Source organism: Ursus maritimus, unplaced genomic scaffold (genome assembly GCF_017311325.1).
Source record: "Ursus maritimus isolate PB19 unplaced genomic scaffold, ASM1731132v1 scaffold_18, whole genome shotgun sequence".
Taxonomy (NCBI): Eukaryota; Metazoa; Chordata; class Mammalia; order Carnivora; family Ursidae; genus Ursus; species Ursus maritimus.
The window spans coordinates 35285275-35310583 of NW_024424230.1; the positions used below are offsets into that span (position 1 = coordinate 35285275).

Here is a 25309-nt window from a genome sequence, read left to right on the forward strand (position 1 = left end):
GGAGGGAGGGAGGGAGGGAGGGAGGGAGTTATACCGATAGCTTTCAGAATCATTCTTTAAAGTGTCAGCTCTGGACCCACCCCAAACCTACCGAGTCAGAAACACGAGGACCCAGTGGGGAATGTGAGCTTCTGACAAGCGCTCCCAGTAACAACCCAAGTTGGAAAAAAAATTTTTTCCCAGGAAATAAATTGGCCTCTTTGGTTTGGGGCGACTTCCTGCTGAAATGCAGGCCCTCTTAGTGTGGTCTTTGCCTTACCAAATGAAAGAGAGTGTCAAAAATTTAATGTGAAGTAGGTTTTTCTTAATAACCAGGAGGAGATGTGAGGTAAAAATCAGCCAAGTTAGCTCAGTCACTAACCAGTTACTAGGAAGTGATAAAACTTGAGGTAAGCGTCAGCTTTTGCTCTAGAGCGTCTTTATCACCTTACTCTGTAATCCAGGTCTTCTAAAAAACTCCTGGTATGGACTGTGGACTCCGGGAAACAAACTGAGGGTTATAGAAGGGGGGGGATGTGGTAACAGGGGGATGGGTATTAAGTAGGGCATGTGTGGTGATGAGCACTGGGTGTTGTACGCAACTAATGAATCGCTGAACACTACATCAAAAACTAATAGTGTACTATATGTTGGCTAATTGAACATAATAAAAAAGAGAAATGTTAAAAAAAAAAAAAACTAAAAATAAAATAAAAGTAAAATAAACGTCTCAGTATTGAAGTTCCTGAAGGCGATGCCAGGCCCCGCCTTGCAGCAGGGATGTCATAACTTACCCCTCAGAATGTAGTTCTGATAATTCTGGTCTGCCTCAGCTCCCACCTTGATCAAACACGTCAGACCTTCAGCCACCACAAATTCGTGCACCAAATCCTTGTCATCCTGGCAGGAAAGGAGGGAGAAAAAAAGACTTCAAATACTGTCCTAGTCCTTCCTCCATCCATACTGTTAAAACTATAGACGAGCCTTTGAAGCCAGACTGACCCTCTCAAGACTGTTCTGCTCTATTCAAATGAGGCATCTAGAACTGTTGCCAGAGGAATTTTACAACCAGTCTCCACATTGTTGGTTGCCAAAACCAATTATTGCCTTCTGGGCAATCTAATAAAGATAAAGCAAATGAATCCCCTGTCAGGAATATTTACAGTGTTCTGTTATTCATTCTTCCAAAATCACCAGGCTCCGTGCCCTCACAGGTCCCCAGGGACTGGCCACATGAAGCTTGCTGGCTTTTAGCAACAGGAAATGTTCGATTGCAGCACAGACCATCAAGTGCAGGATTCAAAGCCACTCGTGTGTTCCAAAAGACAGTCCTTAAGTTCAGTGGTTACAAGGGTCTTGCAAATGGTATCTCGGTGAGGAAGCAGTTGCTCTAGCTCCCAGGAGCTCCTGCTCGCAGGGCAAGCCGGGAAGCAGAGCGCACAACGGGCTGTGCGTTGGGGGCAGCCACCTGACCCCGCAAAGGGGCCACTCTGGCAAGCCAGCAGACTCAGGTCACAGAAGACAGGACGTGGAAGGAATCTCGGGGACCATCTAATTTAGCGGTGGTTCTCAAAGAGCGGTGTCCAGACTCACAGGCGGCATGAGCGTCACCTAGGCACTTGATAGAAATGCAAATACCCCAACTGACTACCTCGGAAACTCCACCCTGAGGCTCAGCAATGGGTCTTAACGCATCCTCCAGGTGACTCAGAGGTGCTCAGGATGGTTCCCAGCCCTGACTCCTTCACATTAGGACTATCCGGGGAGCTTTAAAAAGGAGTAGAAAGCAGGACCCTACCCAGATTTAATCAGAATTTTTAGGGTTGGGGCTCTGGCTCTGTTCTTAAATTCCCCAGGAAATCCTAAAGGGCAGCCAGTTCAAGGACCATTGACATAAGCCTACCTTCTCTTTACAGATAAAGATGCAAAACTTTGGCTGAGATCACCTCTGTCCAGCCAGCCCCATCATTTTCTGGAGTACCAAGTTCTACAGAGCTCTATGAGAGGGATTTTTCCACTACTATTTCAGGAGATTTCCTCAATTGAACAGTGCCTGGTCTCAAATGCAGCTAGCCTAAGACTGGAATATTCATCTTCAATTATAACAACAGAGAAAGAAAAAAAACCCTCAGTGATGTAAATAGTAGAAAGCTTAATGGAATAATGAGGGGTTATTATTATAGAAATGGTCAGCAACCATAGTTTATTTCCAAAAAAGAAAAAAATAATTTAGACAAACGAGCGTAATTCTCCTGTCCCTCTGTGAAATCAGCCCCTCATTTTGATTTTATGGCATTTTCCAATTATATGGATGGAGGACTTGAGCTTAGATGTGGGCAGGCCAGGCGAAGGCTCCCCCTTTGAACCAAGAAAACACTCTCAACGTTCAGAGGGCACTGGGGGGAGGGGGGACTGATGCTTGTGCCCTGAAGGTAATGAAAGACAGCTGTGTTAACTCAGACTTTAAGATAATCATGGCTTTGGAAGAGAAAATGGGACAATATCATGAGTTTTTGGAAAATTACTTTACACTCATATGTATAAAGGAAATAAAAATAATTCTCCCTCCATCCATATCCTTTTCCACCAGCATATGTGAAAAGTGAACATTTAGATGAGCTCATGTCTAGTCAGAAAGTTTTTCCAAGCATGTAACAAATGTTTATTACTTTAACTAAAACTAGATTCACACATGACTTCATGGTGAAAAAGTGAGAACAAGCTCTCAAGAAACCACTCAAGCTAATCACTAATATTAATACAGCAGAGAGTTGGCTGCCCGGCAAAGGCATTTGGAAAAAACATGGACAGGGGAGACAGTGTTTATAAAAATTCAGAACCATAACTAAAATTTATGTACATATGTAGATAAGGCACTTAAGTAATAGACATTTGTGGATAATAAATTGTGGAGAATGTCTTACAAATTGGCAATGGCTGAGATTTTGAACACGTATCCTGAAATACTTAGGCACTAATAAATGATTTTGAAAACATTGGTTTCCGACTAGAATGAAATCAAAATGTTCACACCAACTGATTAGAGATGATCCCTGCATTTCAGAATTTTCTACACTAGCCATACTTTAACCTGTGGTTTTTTTTTTTTAATGTCTATTAGTCAAGGAATATTCAACTCAATGCAAAAGACCAAGGACTTTGTATTTTACACCCTTATGTTCTAAGTTTTCCAGAAAGAACCCCTGCATGTAGAAAACACAAGATGATGAAAATGCAGACTGTGGGTGTGGGAGAAGGCGATCCAAGCCCCAGACAGCTTGCAGCCTGTGTAATCCATTCAACACCCAATGATGCCTGCCCTGGTTTGAGCTGTTCGGTGCCCGCGTGTGTGGTCTCACAAACAGATTATACACTGCTGGTAGCAAGCACCTTCTTCCTTGCCTACATAATGCCAGCAAAGGCTGCTCAAAAATACCAGTTTGATGAATACATGGGAGCAACAACATCCCTGAGAATTCAGATTTAACACTACAGAAAAAGAACTCGGTGAAGGAATGTGCAACAAAAACCCCAAACATGTTTATTTTTAAATTTTTTCACCTTGGAAAACTTTAACCATATACAAAAGAAGACAGAACAATTTAGTGAACCCCAGGTGCCAATCAATTCATACCAATCCTGTTTCTTCTATCACCCCATATTAATTTGTCTGCTGCCATATTAATTTGAAGCGAATTCCAGACATCACATCATTTAATCCATAAATACTCCAATATCCATCTCCAAAATACAGAAACTCTTTTTAAAATTATGTACTCATAATAAAAAACTAATACTTTATTCTTAAATGTCCAATCAGTGAACAAAATTCCAACTGCTTCATAAATACAGTTTTGTGTTGTGTGTGTTTTTGTGTGTTTTTTTGTTTTTCTACATTTTGTACCAGGATCCAAGTAAGATCCACATGTGGATTTAAAGGTCTTTTAATTCACTTTTTTCCCCTTTAAATGTATGTGTTAAAGAAACTGGGTCATTTGTCCTGTAGAGTAGCCTACAGGCTGGATTCTGTTGACTGCACCAGTGGGCTGTAGATTAACATGCACCTCTGTCCTAGATCATTTATAAATTGCTTACTGCATATGGAGGCATGATGAGATCCAGGGTTGATTTGTTGGCTTGACCACATCGTCAATGGTAACGTGAATTGCCATGGGGAGCCACATACAATCTGGCTGTATCTCCTTTCCACCATGTCAGCAAGTCTTGATGCTCAATGCCTAGATCCCTTCGCTTAGAGTTGCAAAACTGTGATACTTTAATTCTATTACTCCTCCTTACTTATAAGCTACAAGATTATGACAAACAATACTTCCCCCCTCAACTACTATTTGATTATCCTCAAGTTCACAGAGAAAACTTATGATTTTTGCTGCAATTGTAAAACTGCTAGAAGAAAACATAGGCAGTCATTATTTTGACACCAGCCCTAGAAACATTTTTCTAGACATTTCCTAAGGCAAGGGAAACAAAAGCAAAATTAAACTATTGCAGCTACACCAAAATAAAAAGGTTTTGCGCGGTGAAGGAAACCAAAAAGGCAACCTACTAACTGGAGAAGATATTTGCAAATGATATACCCAATAAGGGGTTAATTTTCAAAATATATAAAGAACATATACAACTCAACACCAAAAAAACAAATAATCCAATTCAGAGCTGAGGACCTAAATAGACATTTTTCCAAAGGAAACATCCAGATGGCCAACGGACACATGAAAAGATGCTCAACATCATTCATCATCAGGGAAATGCAAATTAAAACTATAATGAGTTAGCACCTTACACCTGTCAGACCAGCTAAACTCAAAAACATAAGTTGTAAATAACAAGGGTTGGTGAGGATGTGGAGAAAAAGGAACCCTCATGCACTGTGAGTAGAAATGCAAATTTGTATAGCCACTGTGGAAAACAGTAGGGAGGTTCCTCAAAAAATTAAAAATAGAATTACTATATGATCCAGTAATTCCACTATGGGGTATTTACCCAAAGAAAATGAAAATACTAATTACAAAAGATATATACACTCCATGTTTATTGAAGCATTATTTACAATAGTGAAGATATGGAAGCAACCCATGTGTCCATCCACTGACGAATAAAAAAGATGCAGCGTGTACACACACACACACACACACACACACAGTGAAGTATTACTCAGCCATAAAAAAGAATGAGACCTTGCCATTTACAGCAACATGGATGGACCTAGAGGATAGAATTCTAAGTGAAAAAGACAAATACCATATGATTTCATTCATTCTGTCTTAAATAAATAAAATCTTTTTAAAAATAAATTCAGGAACACAGAGTTTTTAACTTAACCTCTTCTACCTTTTTTTAAAAGGATTTTTATTTACTTGATATATATACAGAGAGAGAGTGTGCAGAAGCAGGGGGAGCAGCAGGCAGAGGGAGTGAGAGAAGCAGCTGAGCAGGGAGCCCAATTTGGGGCTCAATCCCGGGACCCTGGGATTGTGAAATGAGCCAAAGGCAGACGCTTAACCGACTGAGTCACCCAGGTGCCCTTCTTCTACCTTTCTATCTTCTTTCTCCCACACACCAAGAATCCTAATCCTCAAGAACTCTAAGAATGACAAAGTTAGAACACACACACCAGTCTCAGAATAGCAATACAACACCAGCAGCAGCAACAAGATGATTATAAATAGTTGGTTGTGTGTGTGGTTTCTTTTTGTTCTTAGAGTAGATTTACTCAACGTACACAAACCACAATGTTTTAAAGTCACTTGGAATAAGTAACACTTCCCTGGTCAGTTTGGCCACCAGCTGGACACTCCATGAGGTGAACACGGGTTTTGGAAGAAGTCAAAACTGAACAGAAACAGCAAGAGGCTGAGGGACTCTGGGTTAGGGCGAGGAGTGGCAGGAGCATGGCCCTCTGGTGGCACAATGAGAGTCCAGCCCAAGTGCAGCTGGGGAGCTGAGTTAAAAAGAAGGAGGTCATCGAAGGTAAACAAGTTTTATTTTGTTCAGCTAAGGAACAGGGAAATACAGATGGAAATTACTCAGAAACAGGAAAGACTGAAGACATAGGCATCTTCTAGACTATCCAACTCACCTAGTTCATTCACTCATTGCTTAAGCAGCCCCAGACATGCGCTGGGCTCCAAAGACCCAGCGATGAAATCCAGGGAGCTCGCATACAGCCAGACTCAGACAAGTGGCCTGTAGTATCTTAAGTTCTATACTAGAGAGAAGCACAGAGAACTTCAGAGATATTTGAAGGGACTAAGAGGAGTCACTTAGGGAGAGGGACCAAAGTAGGAGGGGATACCAGGAGAGGTCAGAGAGCAGATGTGGGGTGGCAACACATTCTGGCATAGAAGCAATAGGTCCAGGGGCAAAGGTGCAGAGAAGAGTGTGGCTTGCTCCCAGAATGCAACCATGAGTAGAATTTAGGATGCAGCCAAGGGCAGAGAAGTGGGCAGTAGAGGCCAAATCCACAGGGCTTCCATGTTATACTGAGAAATTCAGATGTAATCCAGAAGGCTCCATGGAACCAGCAAGAGAACGATTTCCTCAAACCCCTCTGGTAGGAAGTTAAAGAACAGACTGAGATGGAGAGAACCAAAAGCAGGCAGTGCCCAAGGACAGCTGTTGTGATTTTTCCAGAACAAACAGCCTGAACCAAGGCAGACCCCAACCCTCAAGGTATCATGAGGGGCAATGATACAGTAGGTTCACAACCATAATTGTCAGGAGAGCCAAGAGGACTCATGTCCAGAAATGCTAACATTGAGAAGAGACTCAGCTTGGGGAGAAGGGAAGGGCATGGTTGAACAAGTTTAAGGACCAGTGGGATGAGAATGTTCAGATGGGATGGATTTTTGGCCTTTTTGCCAATCCCCTCCCAGGAAGACATCCACGAGGGGGACCGCCACTCTACTAGAACTATCACTGAAACGAAAATTTTTTAAAAATACGGATAAGACAGGAATTGAAGAGAAGTAGACTATACACTAGAGTCCAGAATCATTACAGAAGGAACAACGAACCTATACAGACACCAGTTCTTGCAAGTTCCATCCTGATTCTGCCCAGGCAGCAGCCTCTTCCTCTTCCCCTGGCATGCTCGCTCTCTCTCTCCCCTCTGCAGTCTCGCATGAGAGGCTTGGAGCTTGTCTGCCCTCCCATCCTAGGCTCGTGACTTCCTCAGGGCAGGGATAGAGGGAAGGCTTAGGAGAAAAGGATAAAACAGACCCTGAAAAAGGGACACACACATGTGCACAAGGGATGTGTCCTTAGCAGCATGGTTTATACAACAGCCAACACCTGCCAATAGAAGAAGGAACAAGGTCCCTTGTGCTGTATTCGTACACTAGAACACTCCGAGCAACACCAGTCAGTCATGCCCACCGCTAGCCCACTGTAGTAAATAAGCTGGACTATGACACATGCAGCAGAACATATCTGGAGTCAGCAGAAGAAAAACACAGATACTGTCGGGGACTCTTCACCATCAGCACGGAAACACACATGCGCACGACCATCAATTGAGAGGGGACCTGGGGTAGGGAGAGGATGGTTGGAATGAGGGAGAAAACGTGACCTCAATTATAACTGTGGTAGGTTTGTCTTTTTAAAAGTCTGAGGTAAATATGGGAAAACATGATTTGATAAAGTTGTCATTACTTCTTAATGTCTGAAATATTTGATGCTGTAAAAATATTCTCAACTGAGATGTTGACCTCATTGACATTTTAATCCAAGGAAACCTTTCTTCCTGTAATCAGTGAGAGTAGAAACATGTCTGTATCTAATTCCATAAGCAATGCAAAAACAGGACCTAAGAGCATTTTTTCTTCTTTTTTACCTGAAATATCTGCTTCAGGGAGAAAAGGGCCCTTCTTAAATCTCGCCCACTGGAGTTGTACAGTTTTTCTGAAACAAAAAAAAACATAACATATAGAATTAATTAAACTGACTCAATGAATGGTAAAAACATAGCATGTGAACAATGAACAGAACTTCCACTGGAGAGGTGAGTAGACTGAATGCTTCAAAGATACAGCCCTCATGTCAGACAGTGCAGAGAACAGTCTGGGCTGCTACAGGTGGCCGGAAGAGAGGGTGAGAGGGTTGTGGAGAACAAGGCCCCATGTGCACCCTCAGCCCCCACCCTCCCTCTCTCCAGACTTGACTCCCAGCTGTTTGTAGACCATCGCACTTGATGGCCAACTATATCCAGAAAATTAACAGAGCCGAGATGGAACTCATCCTCCCACCTCCCTCCTTCCTTGCCTCACAGCCTCTGCACCACCATGCTTTCTGCAGCTGGGCTCCGCTTTGAGGCACATCCTTTTCTCCTGGGATCTAATGGTCACCTTGAGAGACCCAAGGGCAGCACAGGGACTTTAAGGACTAGATTCCTTAGTGATGGCCATCTAAACAGCCTTAGCTCTGGGTCTACCTGGGCTCTCACTCATGTTCAAGGATGGGCCTGGCCCTAAGCAAGCACATGAAGGAGCCCTGTGTTGGTCTTCTCTGGCTCAAGACCCAGGCCAACCCCTACAACTCCCAGTGTTCTGTTACTCACATTTAACATGTACCAGTTAGGCCAGGCCTAGTGAATAAGGAGGTGACCTTGACCTAGGACCCATCCTCCAGGGGTCACAATGTAGTAGGGAGACAAATGAATATGCCAAAATTACTAGTTAGCCAGCAGAGGAGAGCTACAAAGTGCTGAGGGCACAGGAGGGAGGGAGAAACCAGTTATTCCAGGGTACGTAGAATGCCTGGGAGCACGGACCCAGCTCAACTTCACACAACTCAAGCTTGGCCCTGACCCAGGTGACTCAGGGGTCACGTTAGGTTCCTAACATCAGGTACCAGACTGACCCAATAAAACTCATCCAACACATATTTCCTGAGCACCTGCCAGGAACTGTTGTAGGCAGAAGGTAGTGAAGAGTGGAGCAAAGACTAAGCAGTCAGAAAGCCTACATTTCAAAGCCAGTGTCACCACCTACTTGCTATACGACCTTGAACAAAGTAGTTTACCTTTCTAAGTCTTGGATCCCCAGTCTACAAAATAAGACCATGCAACAATAGATTTAGAGGAAGATAGTTTTTGTGTTAAACACTGAAATGATGCAGGGTGATGCCAAATTATTTAAAACGTTAAAGAATAAAGCAGTCAAAAGCAGTATTATGCTGGAGGCCAGCCTCTCTGAGCTTCAATTCCAGCATACGGGGGGCAATGCGCAGACCCACATTCTCTGCTTATGTCACAGACTTGAGTGGAAGGGCATGGAACACATAGGTGTATAAGAGTTGGCAGAAGTCTGGTCATAAGAAGAATATGCCTGCTTACACAGTAACTCTGGAAGGGAACAGGCTCCCACCTTCGATTTAAAAGGCTGTAGGGGATGTGGGGTTCAGCTTTTGCATGGCGGTAGCTTCCCCCAAAGGCCTCCTTACAGACATCTTGCCCTCTTCCCATGAACTCTCCACACCAAGGCCAGAAGGGGTGGGTCAAAATGACCACCTGATGATATTACTTCTCCCATTTAAACCCTTCATGGTTACCACTGCCTGCACTGAGAATGAAATCCAAAATCCTCTGCATGACCCGTCAAGCCCTTGGTCATGTAGCCCTGGCCCCCTCCCTGTGTTGCAGACACTCTGGTCTCCTCTAGGAAACTGGGCAGGTCAGGTTCCTCCAGACTCAAAACCTACGAAAACACCCAGAAAGGGGCAGAGGCTAGATTGTGTCAGTTTGGGGGTCTAGGGGGTGGTGTCGGACCCCAAGGCCTTCTTGCTATTTGACCGCTATGGATCCGCCACCTCTAAACAACGTGCAGGACACGATCGCTTACTGATTATGGAGAGTTTTGATTAAGACAGAAGGCATCGCCTTCCTAAAAACAAGCATCTGAGAAAACTCCAGAGAAGTCAGCCTTCCCTAAAATGAACATCTTGTTTATCACAGACCCTAAGACACGAGGCCCAGATAGCTTTCAAGCAGACCTCTAAGGTGTGTGCATGGCCACAAAACACACAATAAATAAACGGAGTGAACTGCATCACCCCTGGGTCAGTTTCGGCAGCTAACCTCTCAGACTGCTCAAATCCCAAGAATAGAAATTTTGATTTTTGCCAGTACCACTTCTAATAAATAAAGATAAATCTATCAGATGCAAGCATGGGGATATAAGCCCTGAAGAAAAGGGGCAGATTTATCCTACCCAGGAAGAGCATCGAAAGAGAGGGTCAATTCCAAGTATGTCTTCATAAGGGAATAAGACTTGCAGACTTTTCTTGCAGATGTGCCACTAGAGGACAAGCAGAAATAGGTCTTAAGTGAATTTACAATATCACAGAGTTGGTTATTGATGATCTGCCCTAGCTTCTTATTGATGTGAATGAAAATTATGGTTGTGTTCAGATTGTTAAGGTTTTTGTACTCCGTATTCTACTCAAAATCAGTTTTTTAGCTGAGAATAACTTAACATATTGTTGAGGATATTTTACATCTATATTCACGAGGAATACTGCTCTGTGTTTTTTTTTTTTAAGATTTTATTTATTCGACAGAGATAGAGGCAGCCAGTGAGAGAGGGAGCACAAGCAGGGGGAGTGGGAGAGGAAGAAGCAGGCTCATAGCGGAAGAGCCTGATGTGGGGCTCGATCCCATAACGCCGGGATTACACCCTGAGCCGAAGGCAGACGCTTAACCGCTGTGCCACCCAGGAACCCTGATCTGTGGTTTTGTTTCCTTTTCATGGTATTGATGTTGTGGCAATACTGATTCTCATGAGTTGGGAGTATTGCCTCCTCTTCTACTTTCAGCACAAGTCTGTGTACACTTGGTATTATACATTCCTTATGTTGGGCAGAATTCTTCAGTGAAGCCATCTGGGGCAGGAGTTCTCTACATTGGAAGGTTTATCAACTATGAATTCAGTTTCTTCAATTAACATAGGGCTATATCTGATTATTTCTTCTTGAATGAGCTTTGATGATTTGCATCTTTCAAGGAATTTTTCCAATTCATCTAAGTTGTTAAGTGCATGGGCATCGGGTTGTTCATAATATTCCCCATCACCATTTTATTGACTCTAGCAATCTCCTCTTTTACCCCTGTTACTGGTGATCCCTTTTCTCTACTTAGTCTGGCTAGCGATACATCAATTTTATTTATCTTTTCAAAGAATCAGCTTTTGATTTCATTGTTCTTCCCATTTCTTTCCTGTCTTTATAATTTTCTTCCTTCCACTTGCTTTTGGCTAAATTTGCTCTTTTTTCCTACTTTCTTAAGGTGGAAATTTAACAATTGATAGAAACCTTTCTTCTTTTCTAAGTGTTGAATGCTACAAATATCTCCCCAAGCACTGCTTTGGCTGCATTCGCACAATTTGCTATCTTGTGTTTTCGTTTTCATTCAAAAACTGAGTGAATGCTGAATTCAAAAGGGAATAAATCCTGTGATTTTGTTTTTGACCTATGGTTTATTTAGAAGTATACTGTTTAACTTCCAAATATTTGGGAATTTTCCACATATCTGTTATCAATTTCTAATTTCATTCCTTTCTGATGAGAACATAATCTTTTTAATACATCATTTTAAGTTTATTAATGTTTATTTTATCGCCCAGAATATGGTTAATCATGGAACATCTCATATACACTTGAAAAGAGTATGTATTCTGCTGTTACTAGGTAGACTGTTCTAGAAATATCCACTAGGTCAAACTGAGTGGTAGTGTTTTCAGGTCTTCTATATTTTCATGAGTTTCTGTAGGTCACTATGAGAGGAGTATTGAAACTTCCAACTATGACAGTGAATTTGTCTATTTCTCCTTGCACCTGTATGAGTATTTGCTTTAGGTACACTTTGCCTTTCTCTTGTTATGGGCACTCACATTTAGGATTGCTATGGTTTCTAAGTGAATTGACCTTTTATCACTATATGATGTCTTTCTTCATCCCTGACAATATTCCTTGTTTAAAGTCTACATTTCTAATATTAATATGGTCACTTTTGGCTAGTATTTGCATGGCATAGTTTCTTGTAGTTATAGTTGCAACTTGTTTTTATCCAGTCTGACACTAGCTTTTAATGGACATGCATTCATCATATTTTTAACCTCTAGGAGGACATCACAAATGATTCTTCAGTGACACTGAAACAAAAGATCTCAGGGAGGCCTGATGGGGCCACTTACCCTTTGATGAGAAACATCCTTGCACAAATGCCAAAAACATCTTTGAGTGGTGCCAAAACACTCTCCCCCTCCTTTTTTTGCCAAGTCTCTTTTAATTAAAACAAAATTTCTATTTTTTTTTAAATGTTTTTTGAGAGAGCTAGGGAAAGAGAATCCTAAGCAGACTCCATGCCTAGGACAGAAGCCAACTTGGGGCTCAATCTCAGGACCCTGAGATCATGACCTGAACCAAAACCAAGAGCCAGAGGATTAACTGACTGAGCCACCAGGAGCCCCTATAATTTCCATTTGAAAAGTACTATTTCAATTGTCCTTAATTTAAAGACTGTTTATAGTTATTCATTTAAATAATTATTCTAAACAAAGCTGAATAACGAAATAGTAATGTTCCCAAATAATTCTTTCATGTAAGAGAATTATCACTACAAAATTCAGAGAAAGATTCACATATTTTAATGTAGTTTTTTACTATCAAAACTCAAAAGATCAGCTTTCCTATTTAAGAATATTACCTATTTTAGCTTAAATGTCCTTTAAAAGGCAAAGTTTTTTATTCTATCTGTTAAAAGCACTAGGTGATGTCTAGATCAGGAATCTTTCCAGTCTCAAACCTGTTAAGTTGTAGCTTTTTCTTTTTTTTTAAACCCTTCATAAAAGCAATTAGCAGTGAAGCTTCATTTTTATAGACAAAGATATCCTCGCCCAAAGTACTATAAATCTTTTTTTCCTCCACAATCGACATTTTTTAGAATGTCATGCATTGGTCTCTGTAACATATGAAAGCAACACTGAAGTTATCACCATTGTGGTTGAAATTAAAATGACTTTTATTCAAAGAGACATTTCTCTAAAGTACTCAGTTTTTTAAAGATTTATTTATTTATTTTAGAGAGAGTGTGCACGCAGGGGCAGGGGAGAGGGCAGAGGGAGAGAGAGAGACTCTCAGACTCCCCACTGAGCACAGAGCGCAACGTGGGGCTTCATCTCAAGACACTGAGATCATGACCTGAGCTGAAAGCAAGAGTTGGACACTCAGCTGACTGAGCCACCCAGGTGCCCCTATTTTTTGATAAGAGCATTGACATTATCTTTCTTAAAGAACCAAAATCATGGTATAAAATGAAATCACAGCACTTAATTAAAACAAAATTATTATTTTTTAAACATAGTGGTACTGATAGCGTCTATACCCAACCTGACCTGTTCTGTTGGTTCTCCACATACATTTTAGGAGATACCACTGTTCACCTAGAGGACAAAAAAGGATTAGGAACCAAACATGTTTGTAAATGACACAGAAGCATACATTGGAGATATTCCAAGCTTGGTTCCAGACCAGTGCAATAAAGTATCACAACAATGCCAGTCAAATGCATTTTTGGTTTCCCAGCGCATATGAAAGTTATGTTGACACTATACTGTAATCTAGTAAGTGTGCAATAGCATTATGTCTAAAAAACAGTACACATATCTTCATTTAAAAATACTTTATTGATTAAAAAAATGCTAACCCCCTGAGCTTTCAGCGAGTAGTAATCTCTGATCGCAAATCACCATGACAAATATAATAATGAAGAAGTTTGAAATATTGTGAGAATTACCAAAATATGACAGGGACACAGTCAGCAAACGCTTTTGGAAAAATGGCACTAATAGACTTGCTTGACGCAGGGTTGCCATAAAACTTCAACCTGTAAAAAACGCAGTTGCTGCAAAGCGCAATCAAGAGCACTAAAATGAGTATAGTTTGCCGGTATGATGTGTCACTGTGGGAAGCACAGTCCCTGCTGGTAGAGGAGGAGCCCGCAGACATTTCATCACATCAGGTGTCATGCTCGAACCAGTGACTACTGATGGCCTTTGGTGTCGTTCATGAGCAGCCCCCACAGGCCAAAGGAGAAGCACTTTCCCACAGCCCAAGCCCCAGCTTCCTTGACACAGGGCTAACCATGCCATGGGAGGGGTGGTCTGGAGCCTTCGGTGCTGGGGACGCTCCAGAGTTCAGGAAACAGAGTGTTCTATCTGTAGCACATCCAGGCCTCACCATACAGAAAGTCAGACTCACCACGGCTGTGCAGGCCTCCCCTTCGGGTTAGATGGGACTATAAAGGACTCCCCTAGGAATAGGGCTGGCCTGGCAGCTTCCTGAGGCGATACCGGACATGGCTCTTGGATGCATCCCCTATTAAAGCAATCACTCCTCCTTTAGAAGCAGCCCATCTATGCAGAGCTCAGGTGTGATTCGCAGTCCTGGGTTACATGAGCGCATGCAAGACTTCCTTAGGGAAGGACGACTGAGCCCCATGGGGCTCCCTTGTTCTGCCCTCAGTATCCGCAGCCTCTGCTCTCTGTGTGGGTCCTCATGTGTGCAGATCCAGGTGCACCTTGGGCTTCAGCCTGTGGGTGACGAAGTAGAGCATGGGGGTCCTCTGATTCTCCAAATATACCCAATACACTGCAGACTGTTCTCATGGGTCCCGAGTCCCAAGGGAGGGAATTCCATATGTCCCTACTGCCTGAAACTCAGGCAATGCAGAAGAAAGACGCCGCCAAATGTAGAGCAGGGAGAGAGGCCCAAAGCCCACCCTGTGCCAGCAAGAGGGCAGCTCCAGAGGCTTCTCCCGTATGCAAAGGAACTCACAAAGGCTCTCCCTTTTCCTCTTTGTCCACCTACATTGTAAACACATGCCAAGGAGCATGCAGCCTCTACCGGGGGATGGTGAACGAGAAGACAGATCCTGCCACGCCAGGCTCCATGTAAAGCCCTAATTCAGAGCACCGGGGAGTAAGATGCCTACGTGACCAAGATGTGAAATGTGGGCCCCTTCCTGGCAAATATCAAAAAAAACCCCACAGCATCTCAACCCAAAGCTGATTCCTACGAGTAAAGGGCAGGGCTGGGCTCAGGTTGGAGTCCAGAAGATTTGCCATTCTCCCAAAGCCTGGAGATGGCCAGGTGGGAGGTATGCAAAGAGAAGCCTGCCTCCCACCAGCACAGCCCCAAGGGTGGGACAGTAGCTCTCGAGAGCTCAGGTGGCAGAAAGTCCCAGGGAAGATGCAGTGCTTGTCCCAACAGCTGTGGGGAGCTATGGGGGGGGGGGGTGTGGGTCAAGCACAGCCTGTGGTTGGCCAGTAAGTGAACGTATGAATGTATCCTCGAACCTCCTTCCAAACTGAATCTACCGAGGGCGCAGTCCTATGTACAGCACTAGCCTTTGGCTGAAAGGTCATTAGGAGCCTGCATTTGGTGGGGAAAGGAGACAGAACGAGAACATCATTTGTTAAAGTCTTTATAACTGCCCCCATCTTTTCTTTCCATGGTTCTTGCCTTTTAAAATGAAACACGTTCCTAAGAGATACAATGAAAGTATTACACTTTAAACCAGCTTATAATGATGAGCAGAGGGCAAACTAATTAAAGGCCATTCAGGACCATTCCTGTTCCGTCCTTGGGAAGGAAACCCACATGGCCCGCCCACACGAGCGCCGAAAGGCACAGCCTCAGCAGTCCTGTGTTTCCTGCTCAGCCAAGAGCACAGTGATGAAAACCTTGGGTGGGGAAAGCAGACCTGAACATTAGAATGAAACGGTGGGAAAATTAGAACCAATTTACATTTAGTGAAAAACGTGGAGGGGAGGAACCCAGGGCATCTGTGAGCGTGCCGAGGCAGTGGGAGAATGAAAGATACATCCAGAACTTCATGCTTCAGACCCATAAAAATCACTGACTTCAAGGCTAATAATTTCAGCACATCCTTCTCTCACCAACCGCCCGACACACGAAGCAAGCACTCTGTGCGAATACTTGGACCGGGACCCTGGAGACCCCCCTCTGCACAGAGGAGGCCATAACTTTCCTTTAACCCTCGGGCTGCCACAAGAGACATCACACAGAGATTTATTCACAAAGTGTCCACACCTACATTTAAAAATCTGTTGGCACTGGCTACAGAGAATGCAGCCGTCATGATTTTTCAGATGGAGCAGGGAGACGTGAGCTCGTCCTTTGCCAGGCATTAGTGCGTGCTGTTCGCTCTTTACACTCACCCATCAGAGAGCTGGTGAAGAACAGCTCTGAGATGGGGCAGAAATCGCTGGCCAGGCTTAGGTGATGCTCCGCCCCCCAGCCGGGAACTCTGCAGTCCCAGGCTCCTGTCAGCACCGAGTCAAAGGGATTCCACTCTGGACATTCTCCCCATGAATTTGAATGAGCCACTGACACACTGATGACCAGCAAGTACAACCCACTTCAACCTGCAACTGTTGCTTCGTTAGGACATGTTGATATTTTAAAGACATCCACCAAAGTGGCCCAGTAGAAAATTTTGCAGTGAAAAAACCACTTGGTCGGTTTTAAAAAATCACTCTTCCCAACAATGTTTAATTAAGTGCTTTAGAGTCATGGTTTCACTTATAAATTATATACAGGTCATCACAAATGTTCACATCAGACGGTATGGGTACTTCCTGTGGGCCTCCAGACCATTCCACGGACCACGGGTGAGCAGCCTGGTGGAACTCAGCATCTTCAGTTTACAGGTAAAGAAACTAAGACCCTAGCGCTGGAATCACGGGCCCGAAGAAGTGGGGGAGAGTGACTGAAAATGGCTAGCAGAAATGCAAACTGGCTGTTATGTTCTGTTCATACAATAAAAATGAAGTGGGCCACTGAAACCCGCTCACATCCTAACCAGAACATTCATGTCACCATGTTAATTCAGAGACAAATCACACATGTACAAAAGCAAGGGCTTGTGTTCTGGAGGTGGGCTCTGAAAAGTACCTGGGGGATGGTGGGGAGTAGGGATTCATGAGGGTACCCCCGCCCCCCATTCATCAGGAGGCAGCCCTTTCAGCCTGAGGATGAAGAGGCTACATGTGAATGATGGCGAGGTCGTGAGTCCTGAGAGAGAAGACTGCTACAGACCACTGTATTTAAACCCAAAGTCCCTTGGAGTATAATCGGTTTCAGTATTTCTGTCTTATAATCCTTATGCTAATCGCTGACTGATTCTCTACTAAGCAGATGTGAAGGAAGACCGTCTCAGCCATCCAGAGTTGAGTGAGGGAGACAGACGTGCCCCCAAGTAATGCCCAAGCTATGTGAGAAGGTGATGGCAACACTAAGGGGCCACCAAGGAAGGACAGGTGACACCTGGGCGCCTGAGGCTGGGGAGCAGAGATCCAGAAGAGGTGATACGGAACAAATTTTGAGGGTAAGTAAAAACCACAGCGAGAAGTGCGGTGCAGAGGGGAACCCGAGGACGAGAAAGGACCAGGTGTACAGCCTGGACGCTGCCAAGGGAGGCACCGGGTTCAAAGAACACCAACCACCTCAGCGTGGCTGGCACCTGGGCAGGTAGGTTGCGGCGGTGACGGCATGAGGCCAGGGACACTGCGGAGTCCTCGCGGTCAGGGTCTCACACTGCCACGCCATGAAGTTTCAACTCCATGTCTCTCTCGGGCAGTGACAGAGGGTGCCAGAGGGATTTCAAGCAGGAAGGACTCTAATGACACAGGGTTCTAGGAGGCTCACTGCCGGTATCCAGCCAGGGCAGAGGAACTCCTGGAATGGGGATGGGTAGGAGCAGGAAACCAAGTAAGAAGCCTCTGGAGTCCCCTGAGCAAGAGGTGATAGGTCACAACAGAAACAGTGGGGATGGCGAGGAGGGGTTGACTTGAGTGTGATTGAGGGATAGAGCTGAATGTGGGGTGAGACAAGTGAAGGACCCCCAGACCTCCAGCTTGCCACCTGGGTTTGTGGGGAAGCCACTCCCTGAGACACGGGACAGTATGGGCAATTGCTGACAGCAAGCAGAGCCTCTGCCCTGACATGGACCCCCCAGGACAGTGAATACCATCCTTAGGTCTTGGGGGTAAAAAGAGGCCACATGCCCCAGGCTGGAGCATGGTTTTCCTGCTTCCTCCACCTCGCTCCCCGCTGTGTGCCTGTCACCTCCTCCTGAAGACACCGTCCTTCACCTCCCGAGCCGCCTGTGACCCCTAGTCTTCACCTGTACTCTAACACCTGTCCTGCAGGCCCTGAAAGTGGCCAGCAGCCTCCTGGGAGCTGTTGGCTACAGACGCTGCCCCAGACTTCAAACCAGGAGACTCCGTGCTTCGTGGCTTGTCCACCACAGCCAGCCACGTGAGCCCCGCCCAGCTCCACTCGTGGCCACTGAGGAAGGCATCGGGCAGAGCCAGGTACCTTCATTCCTGACTTTACTCGGAGGCGACTGTTTCTCCCTGAGTTTTAGGGAGCTGGTCAGCTTTGGGCCCCAGGGAAGCATACTTCTGTCTATTCCCATCTTCGCTTTCACAAAGTGTCCCCTCTCAGAGGCAAAGAGGCCGGATCGGCTGCTGCAGGCCACTTCTTGAACGGAATTCTGGGGAGAATTTCTCCCCAGGATCCAATGGCAGAGACAGAAGGGTCTACGAAGACATCCAATCCTACCACCACCCCCTGGAGAAGCTGAGCCCCTCGCCCAATCCACAGAACCCCCGCTCCTGAGCCTAGAGCGATCAGCACTTTGACAGCGTCCCTCTAAAAAGGGTGCTGACCCGGGGTGTTCAGATCATTAGCATCTGAAAAGCAGCAAAAACACCCTGAGCCAAGCAGTGGTGTGAAAAACGGGTGACAGGGACCTTTTCTATCAGAGTTCTGGTCTGTTGCTTCAGAACTCCTGCGTCTCCGTCTACACCTGTGCCTCTCCGTGTCCTGTAAATGGCTTGGCTCCCTGCCCCCTGCCTTCCCCCTGTCCTCCTCTCCCGCTGCAGCTCCTCCTTTCTTTGTTCTCTTCTTCCCTCATTAGGAAACTGGAGGACCTCCAGGTATTTTATTTATAGGCTTTTATCATTCCCTTTCTTTTAGAATTCAGTTAAAACATTTAGATGTATGTTTTGTCAAAATTATATCTCTCTTTCTAGATCTCTCTTAACAACAACCAGGAAAGCACAGTGCTAAATGGGTTTTGCTTGAGGAGAGGCTGCTTCTCCCAGAGCCACACAGCATCATGGCTTCACTGCCCTGCAGCGAACCCTGCTCGCCCCCTCCTGGCGGGGCACAAACGGAAGGGCATCAGCCTCAACAAAGGAGGCCAGCTCTCTCTTCTGGAAGCATCCCGAGTCCCAGGTGGTGTCCACAGGAGACCATCTCTCTCCGTGCAGTGTCAAGCCCAACTCTGCTTTCCTCTCTAAGGAGAAAACTTAGAAGAGAACCATCCCAGCCCAAGAGCCAGAAACCACAGACACTCCCCACCAGCCCCTGAGTGAACATATGGAAAACACTGAGCCGTATTACCCAGGACTGACTGTAGCCAGAACGGTCCTAGGCTTGGCCTCTGCAAAGCAGCTCTTTCTCCCCAGCCTCTGCTCACTGAAACTGCCACGCGTGGCCCCTGACCTCCTGTCCTGCCCACCCTTGGGGCACTGTGGACACTTCACCTGCCCTCTCCTGCACTCCCAGTGGGCAAGGTCCTGGCCCTGCACTGTGCACTGCTATGGTTTGCCCTTAGCCTTCCGTGCTATTCTGCCGTAGCCTTGGATAATACCACCATCCAGACTCCTAAACTGATGTTTGCATTTCAGAAGAGATTCCTCTCTGTGCCTCGGTTTTCTTACAAGTAAACAGTTTGAGAAATACACATCCCCACATTTTGAAGCACACAATAACATTGGTAAAGCATCGGGCACATTTCAGTGCTCAGTAAAAACCACTTTTCCTTCTCTCTCCAACCCCAAAGGCTTCAACAACATTTCTAAAAAATACCCAAGACTCTCTGTAGTGAATAGGCGAGCCTCTCATGGGGCCGGCGAGGCACCTCCTGTCGTCTGTCGGGTCCTTCTAACTGTGCACTGAGAAGGCCGCCTGAACACAGACAGCCCTGGCTGGGCCCTGGGGGTGCCTCTCCAACCACGACCACTGCCCCCAAGAGACGGCCTCTTCCTTCCTGGGGTCAATGGCTCTTGACAGGGAAAACGTTCACCATCCCTGCACTAAACATTTTGAGGAAAAGAAGTAAATGTCTAATCCCTAGAGAAAAGATAAGGATCATTAGCTGGGGTCAAAAGGGAACAATCTGGCATCAATCATGTCACTGAGCAGAGTGGCAAAACTCCATAGTTCAGCTGACCCACCCCATGGGGCCGGGCTCTTCCTTTAAGTCTTCTTCAAGACGGAAACAGCCATTAATCTATGGCAAGTATCCTAACACAAACAAAACTGCACCAAAGATTGGGTTTTTTACAACAACTGTTTTGATAAGAGTTTATTCTCTAACCAACGGGTGAGGACTGGGAGGACCACAGCATTTTCACAGTTAAGTGCAGGACGCCTTAAATGTTGTTTTGTCTTATGACAAATTCACATCTGAACTGAAGGTCTCTAGACATCAAAAGGACAAGCTGCATCCCAATCCTTCCTGACCTCCTGACACTTTCCCTCTGTGTTTATTTCCAGCCTGTGCCAAGGAGGGCTAAGCCCAGGGTTCATAAATGACCCAAGCGTCAGGTCTCATCCCCTCTATGCTACCAGCTAGGAGAGTCCAATAGAGTGGAAAACATAATTAGGAAGCATCGTGCATACCGCCTCACGTCTCAGACAGACATCCATTGCAGAGGACCAGAAAACCCAGGGATCAAAGCTGCTGGGGAATCAGTCTCTCTGACCCTAATCTCTCATCAGTATTTGCTAATGAAATCGACTATTTGCCTATCTGTGACTTCTCCTTGCAAACACGGCGCTCCAGAGGGACGTCACATAAAGCACAGGGACTATCGCCTCTGAGCCACTTGCAGGCAGTTACTTTAGCAGGAAGGAGCACTGCCTCCCAGCCTCAAAGATGTGCAGAAGATGGTGCTCCCACGAGGAACCGAGAGTCTAATAGGGCGGATCTATCGACAGATACACTCAGTCTCATGTGAAAAGTGATCAAACAGAGGAGGGCTTGCCGGGGGCGGGGGGCGAGGGTCCAATAAACTTGGGGGTTCAGGGCGGTTTCCAGAAGCCGAAGATGTCAAGCAAATTCTAGGGTCAGAGTTATCCAGGTGAATAAAGGCAGATAGAGATTTCCAGGATGAGAGCACAGATGTGACACACCCCAAGAAGTGAGAGCACCGGGTGTCTCTAGGTAACCTTTGCACCTATGACACTATGGACAGGAGCCACAAAGGGGCAGGATCATTTCTCTGGACCAGACACATGCTGACTCCTGGAATGATCATCAATCACACTCATGGTAGGTTGACAGAATGACTTTTTTTGATATTCACCCAACCAACACTACGTCACTCATTAGGTACCAAGCTTCACGCTAAGTTTTAGGTTCATTGTGTGTGGATGGGGTCTTACCATGGTGGTGACGTTTGCAAGAAAATGAAAGCAGTCCAACAGTGTTTGCCCCACCTGCCTAGTAAGGCTCACTTCTCACATCTGGCTGACTCTGACCCTCCAGGGTCTCTGCCTCAGGAGCAGCACGTCCACACTGGGGTCCACCTGCTCCCCTGAGTCAGGGCAAAGAGGAAAGTACTAGGACAGCCCCTGGATTCACAAGGACTGATGGGGAGCGAGGGCTGGACGCAGCTAAAGGGTAGACAACCCACAGGCTTTGGAGCATGGTCGGCTCCCGCAGTCAGCCTCTCACTGTCCCTGTGCCTTCACCATCAATCCACACTGGAGGCTGAGCCAAGGGAGCCTTTAAAAGAAAGATTCAGAACCACAGGCCACTGACAGAAGAGGACAAGCAAACAGGCACGTTCTTCTAACCGCACGGCGCAGTCATCACATGACCATGAAGTGGGCAGACCTACTACTGGTTGGATTATCTCGGACAGGGAAAGTGAGTAGACTTCTCGATGGTCCATGACAATAAGCAGGGCATGTTGGTGGTGAAGGGGACCCTAGAGTGCCTTTGTAAGAGATGAAGTTCTCTTTGACTTGAGGTTATCGACCACCCACCTACCCCCTAACACCCGAGCTCCACACATACTCCCCTCCAACATGGACGGCAGCCTGCATTCCCTCCCAAGGGCAGACGTATTTCCAGGCGTAGGAACTCGAGTGATAAAAGGGTACAGGGTTGACTCCGCCACACCCTCTGTGTGAACAATGATCTTGGTGGCAACCGCCAAGGGCAGGCGGCATTTAGAGTGACAGAACCAAGAATGGGAAGCTGGCCAGGGTGGCTCCATTTGGTGCCCCCGGTGGGTTCTCCCTTGGGCTCTGCCCTAACTCCACACAGACCAGAGCCACAGGCATGGAAAATGTCCTCAGTAATCTTTGTGGTCGGACAGCAGGGCCCCAGCCTTCACCACACCCCCCGAGGAGCTGGAGCTCTTTCCTCAGGAAAGAGACATGAATACCCGTCATTATACCACACTTAGAGGCTCCCTCAAACACTGCCTTCAGATAAAGGAGCCATTAGAACAAAACCAAGCACCCGAACTGTTGCTTGGCATTGCAAGGAAGGAGAAATCTGTTTCATTTTCTCCTAGCCTGAAAATTATGAGGTGGCCTGTTTCATATACTCTCTCTGGGATCTAAGACTACTAGATTTTAGCCTCATTTCACCAGTTAATTCCTATATTTACAGGATATTTAAATTTAAGCAAAATCAGCCTTAAGTCAGGGAAGCATTTTTAGCACCTCCATGAATTAAGTAAGAATTTAAAGAGCCACCCAACCCCGTCCAGTCCCATATGTAGCATATGGCATACGAGGGGCATAGAAGGTATACGGCCACATCCTATCTTTGGTTGCAAAGCAAATTGTCAGCAAATTTTCTGTGACACATATTAAAAGAGCTGGACAACTGAAGAGAAAAAAGATCTTGAGAAACCGGCAACAAAAGGAAGCCATGAGAGGCAGGGCTGCCCAGACGAGAGGAGCCCTGGTGACTAGGACCATCCACGGGGGGAGACAGTCACATGACAGGGTTTCCTTTACAACAGGCCAGCAGAAGGTTGAGGCACCTTTCACCTCCTCTTGCCGGAACGCACACAGAAACCGTCTAGGGAGTTGGGCAGCTGCAGATCTGGGTTAAGTAGGCCCAACTTTCTGCATGTCTACCAAACTCAGAGGTCCCAGAACCATACTGGGAGAACCACTGATCGTGGGGCACTGAGTTACCACCTGAGGACCCTGAAGGAGAGGCCACCCACCAGGGGAGACTAGTTAGAATTTGAAGGAGTCCATGGAAAGCATACCTACTGCCGGTGCTTCTAATCCTGCTGTTTAAACCCACTCTCGGAGCTCGTTCACCAGCACGGGAGAAGATAAAACACTCTCCAACTGCGCGGTGTGTGGTAGTCAAGGCAAATTCACCGGCTAGACAGACTAGGGGGCCACCTCCATCCTTGAACTGCAGTTAATCTCCCAACCAGTCCTTCACCAGAAAAATGAGGGTAATATAAAAACCCACCCTGTTCCTGTGAAAATACTTGGTAATGTACTTTACTAGCATTATGACCTTTCCACCTGGGAAGAGAACAAAAGGAGCCAGTGGAGGATAGACTCCTGATATATACATGATTTTCACACCCAAGGAATAGATTTCCTCTACAGGAAAACACCAGAAACTGACCAGCTGGAAGGGGTAAAGAGCAGGTATGAACTGGCTCCCACTTGTCCTGTCCTTCTTCAGCTCAGAGACCCTGTCTGGCTTTCTGAGTGGATCGTGGAGCTGAGCCTGATTCCACTGGGAGCTCTGTTCACATCTGGCAGCGCTGACCCAGACGGCTCCTGCTTCTCCATGAACCATACTGCCCTGCTGCCTGGTCCTGGGTTTGGGACATGCTAACAACTGTGGGTCCCCTGCAGTGACTGGCCTTCCAACCGGAAGTCACCACCTGGCAAAACCCCAAAATCTTCTAAACCTTCCCTCCCAAAGCACAGTCCTCCCAGGCTGCTCTGGAGCCAGGACAGGGAGCCTGGGGGATGCATTAGAAGTGAGGTTCTGCCTCTCTTCCCAGCGTTCTAAGTTCATGCATCTATTCCTAGGGCATGAGTGCATCCGGTTGGCTCAGAGAAGAGCCCACCGTGGCCCTTGGCTATCATTCTTACCACAGGTGAGTCATGCGTTTTGAACCTGTAGGTATTCTACAATGTTCTGTCTCTTAACTGATCTTCGAATATTTAATTCAGTTCAAATCAACATTTACTAGGCTCCATGGGGTATGAAGGAGAGATTAAATAGCTTGCTCCCAATGTGCTTATAAGCTAGTGTAAAACAATTCCACAAAGTATAAAACAAGACAAACCAAAAGTCTTTAGGTAACTGCTTCAGGGACCACAGCAGAGGGACCAGGAGCCTGCTCCTATTCTCAGGCTAGAGCCCTGTGGCCAGCCTTTGTGCTTCTCCCTCCTACACGCCCAGGCTCATCTGGCAAGGGACTCCATCCAGCCCTTTCTTATGACTGCCTTTCCACACCCCTGGTCTAGTAAGTAATCTTCCCTCACCTGGGTCATGCAGTGGTGTCCTATATGGTCACCCTGCTTTCGCCCTTGTCTCCATTTGATTCATGGCCTCACATCTTCAGACCTTTAAGAAAACATCCCCTTCTGGGTGAGATCTTCCCTGGCTACCCTATTTTAAATTGCCAGCATGCACCCAGATAAACACAACTCAGAACCACTCTCCTGTTGTTCTTCTCAACACATGCTACCCTCTAATATTTTACTTACTTGCCTTGCTTACCATCTGCCTCCCCTTTTGCAATGTAAGCTCCACAAGAGCAGAGATTTTTGCCTGCTTTACATTGCTATAGCCCCAGGACCTTAAACAGTGACTGACACATAATAGGTACAGAATACATTTTTGTGGAGTAAATGAAAGAAATCAGTACCTTCCCTCCCCTCCCTCTTCCTCTGATCTTATGAATAGCGTGTTTGAAGTCTGTTCCCACCCCCTTCTTTCTTTTACAATTTCTGAGAGCTAGGAATAGCTTTCAAGATCTTTAAGTGTCAGACACACCTACCTTCTGCCTAATTCCTTACAACTCCAACCCAGATCCTGATGTAAAATAGTAGCAGGCTGCCTTCACATCATTGTTTGGAATTAAGGAAACATGAATTAATTTGTTCTCACTCTCAGCTAGATCAATGGCAGGCGTTGCATGTTCGGAAA

General features: G+C 45.8%; 1 protein-coding gene across 3 annotated transcripts in view; it reads right to left on the minus strand.

Annotated features, from left to right (window-relative positions):
- FHOD3 (formin homology 2 domain containing 3) overlaps positions 1-25309 on the minus strand; it is a 451796-nt gene that overhangs the window by 251092 nt on the left and 175395 nt on the right. For all 3 annotated transcript variants that reach the window (XM_040632587.1, XM_040632586.1, XM_040632585.1), the window contains exons 4-5: positions 7835-7902; positions 774-879 (exon numbers count right to left, since the gene is read on the minus strand). In XM_040632587.1, the coding sequence (XP_040488521.1) occupies positions 774-879; positions 7835-7902 (174 nt within the window). The remainder of the gene's footprint in view (positions 1-773; positions 880-7834; positions 7903-25309) is intronic.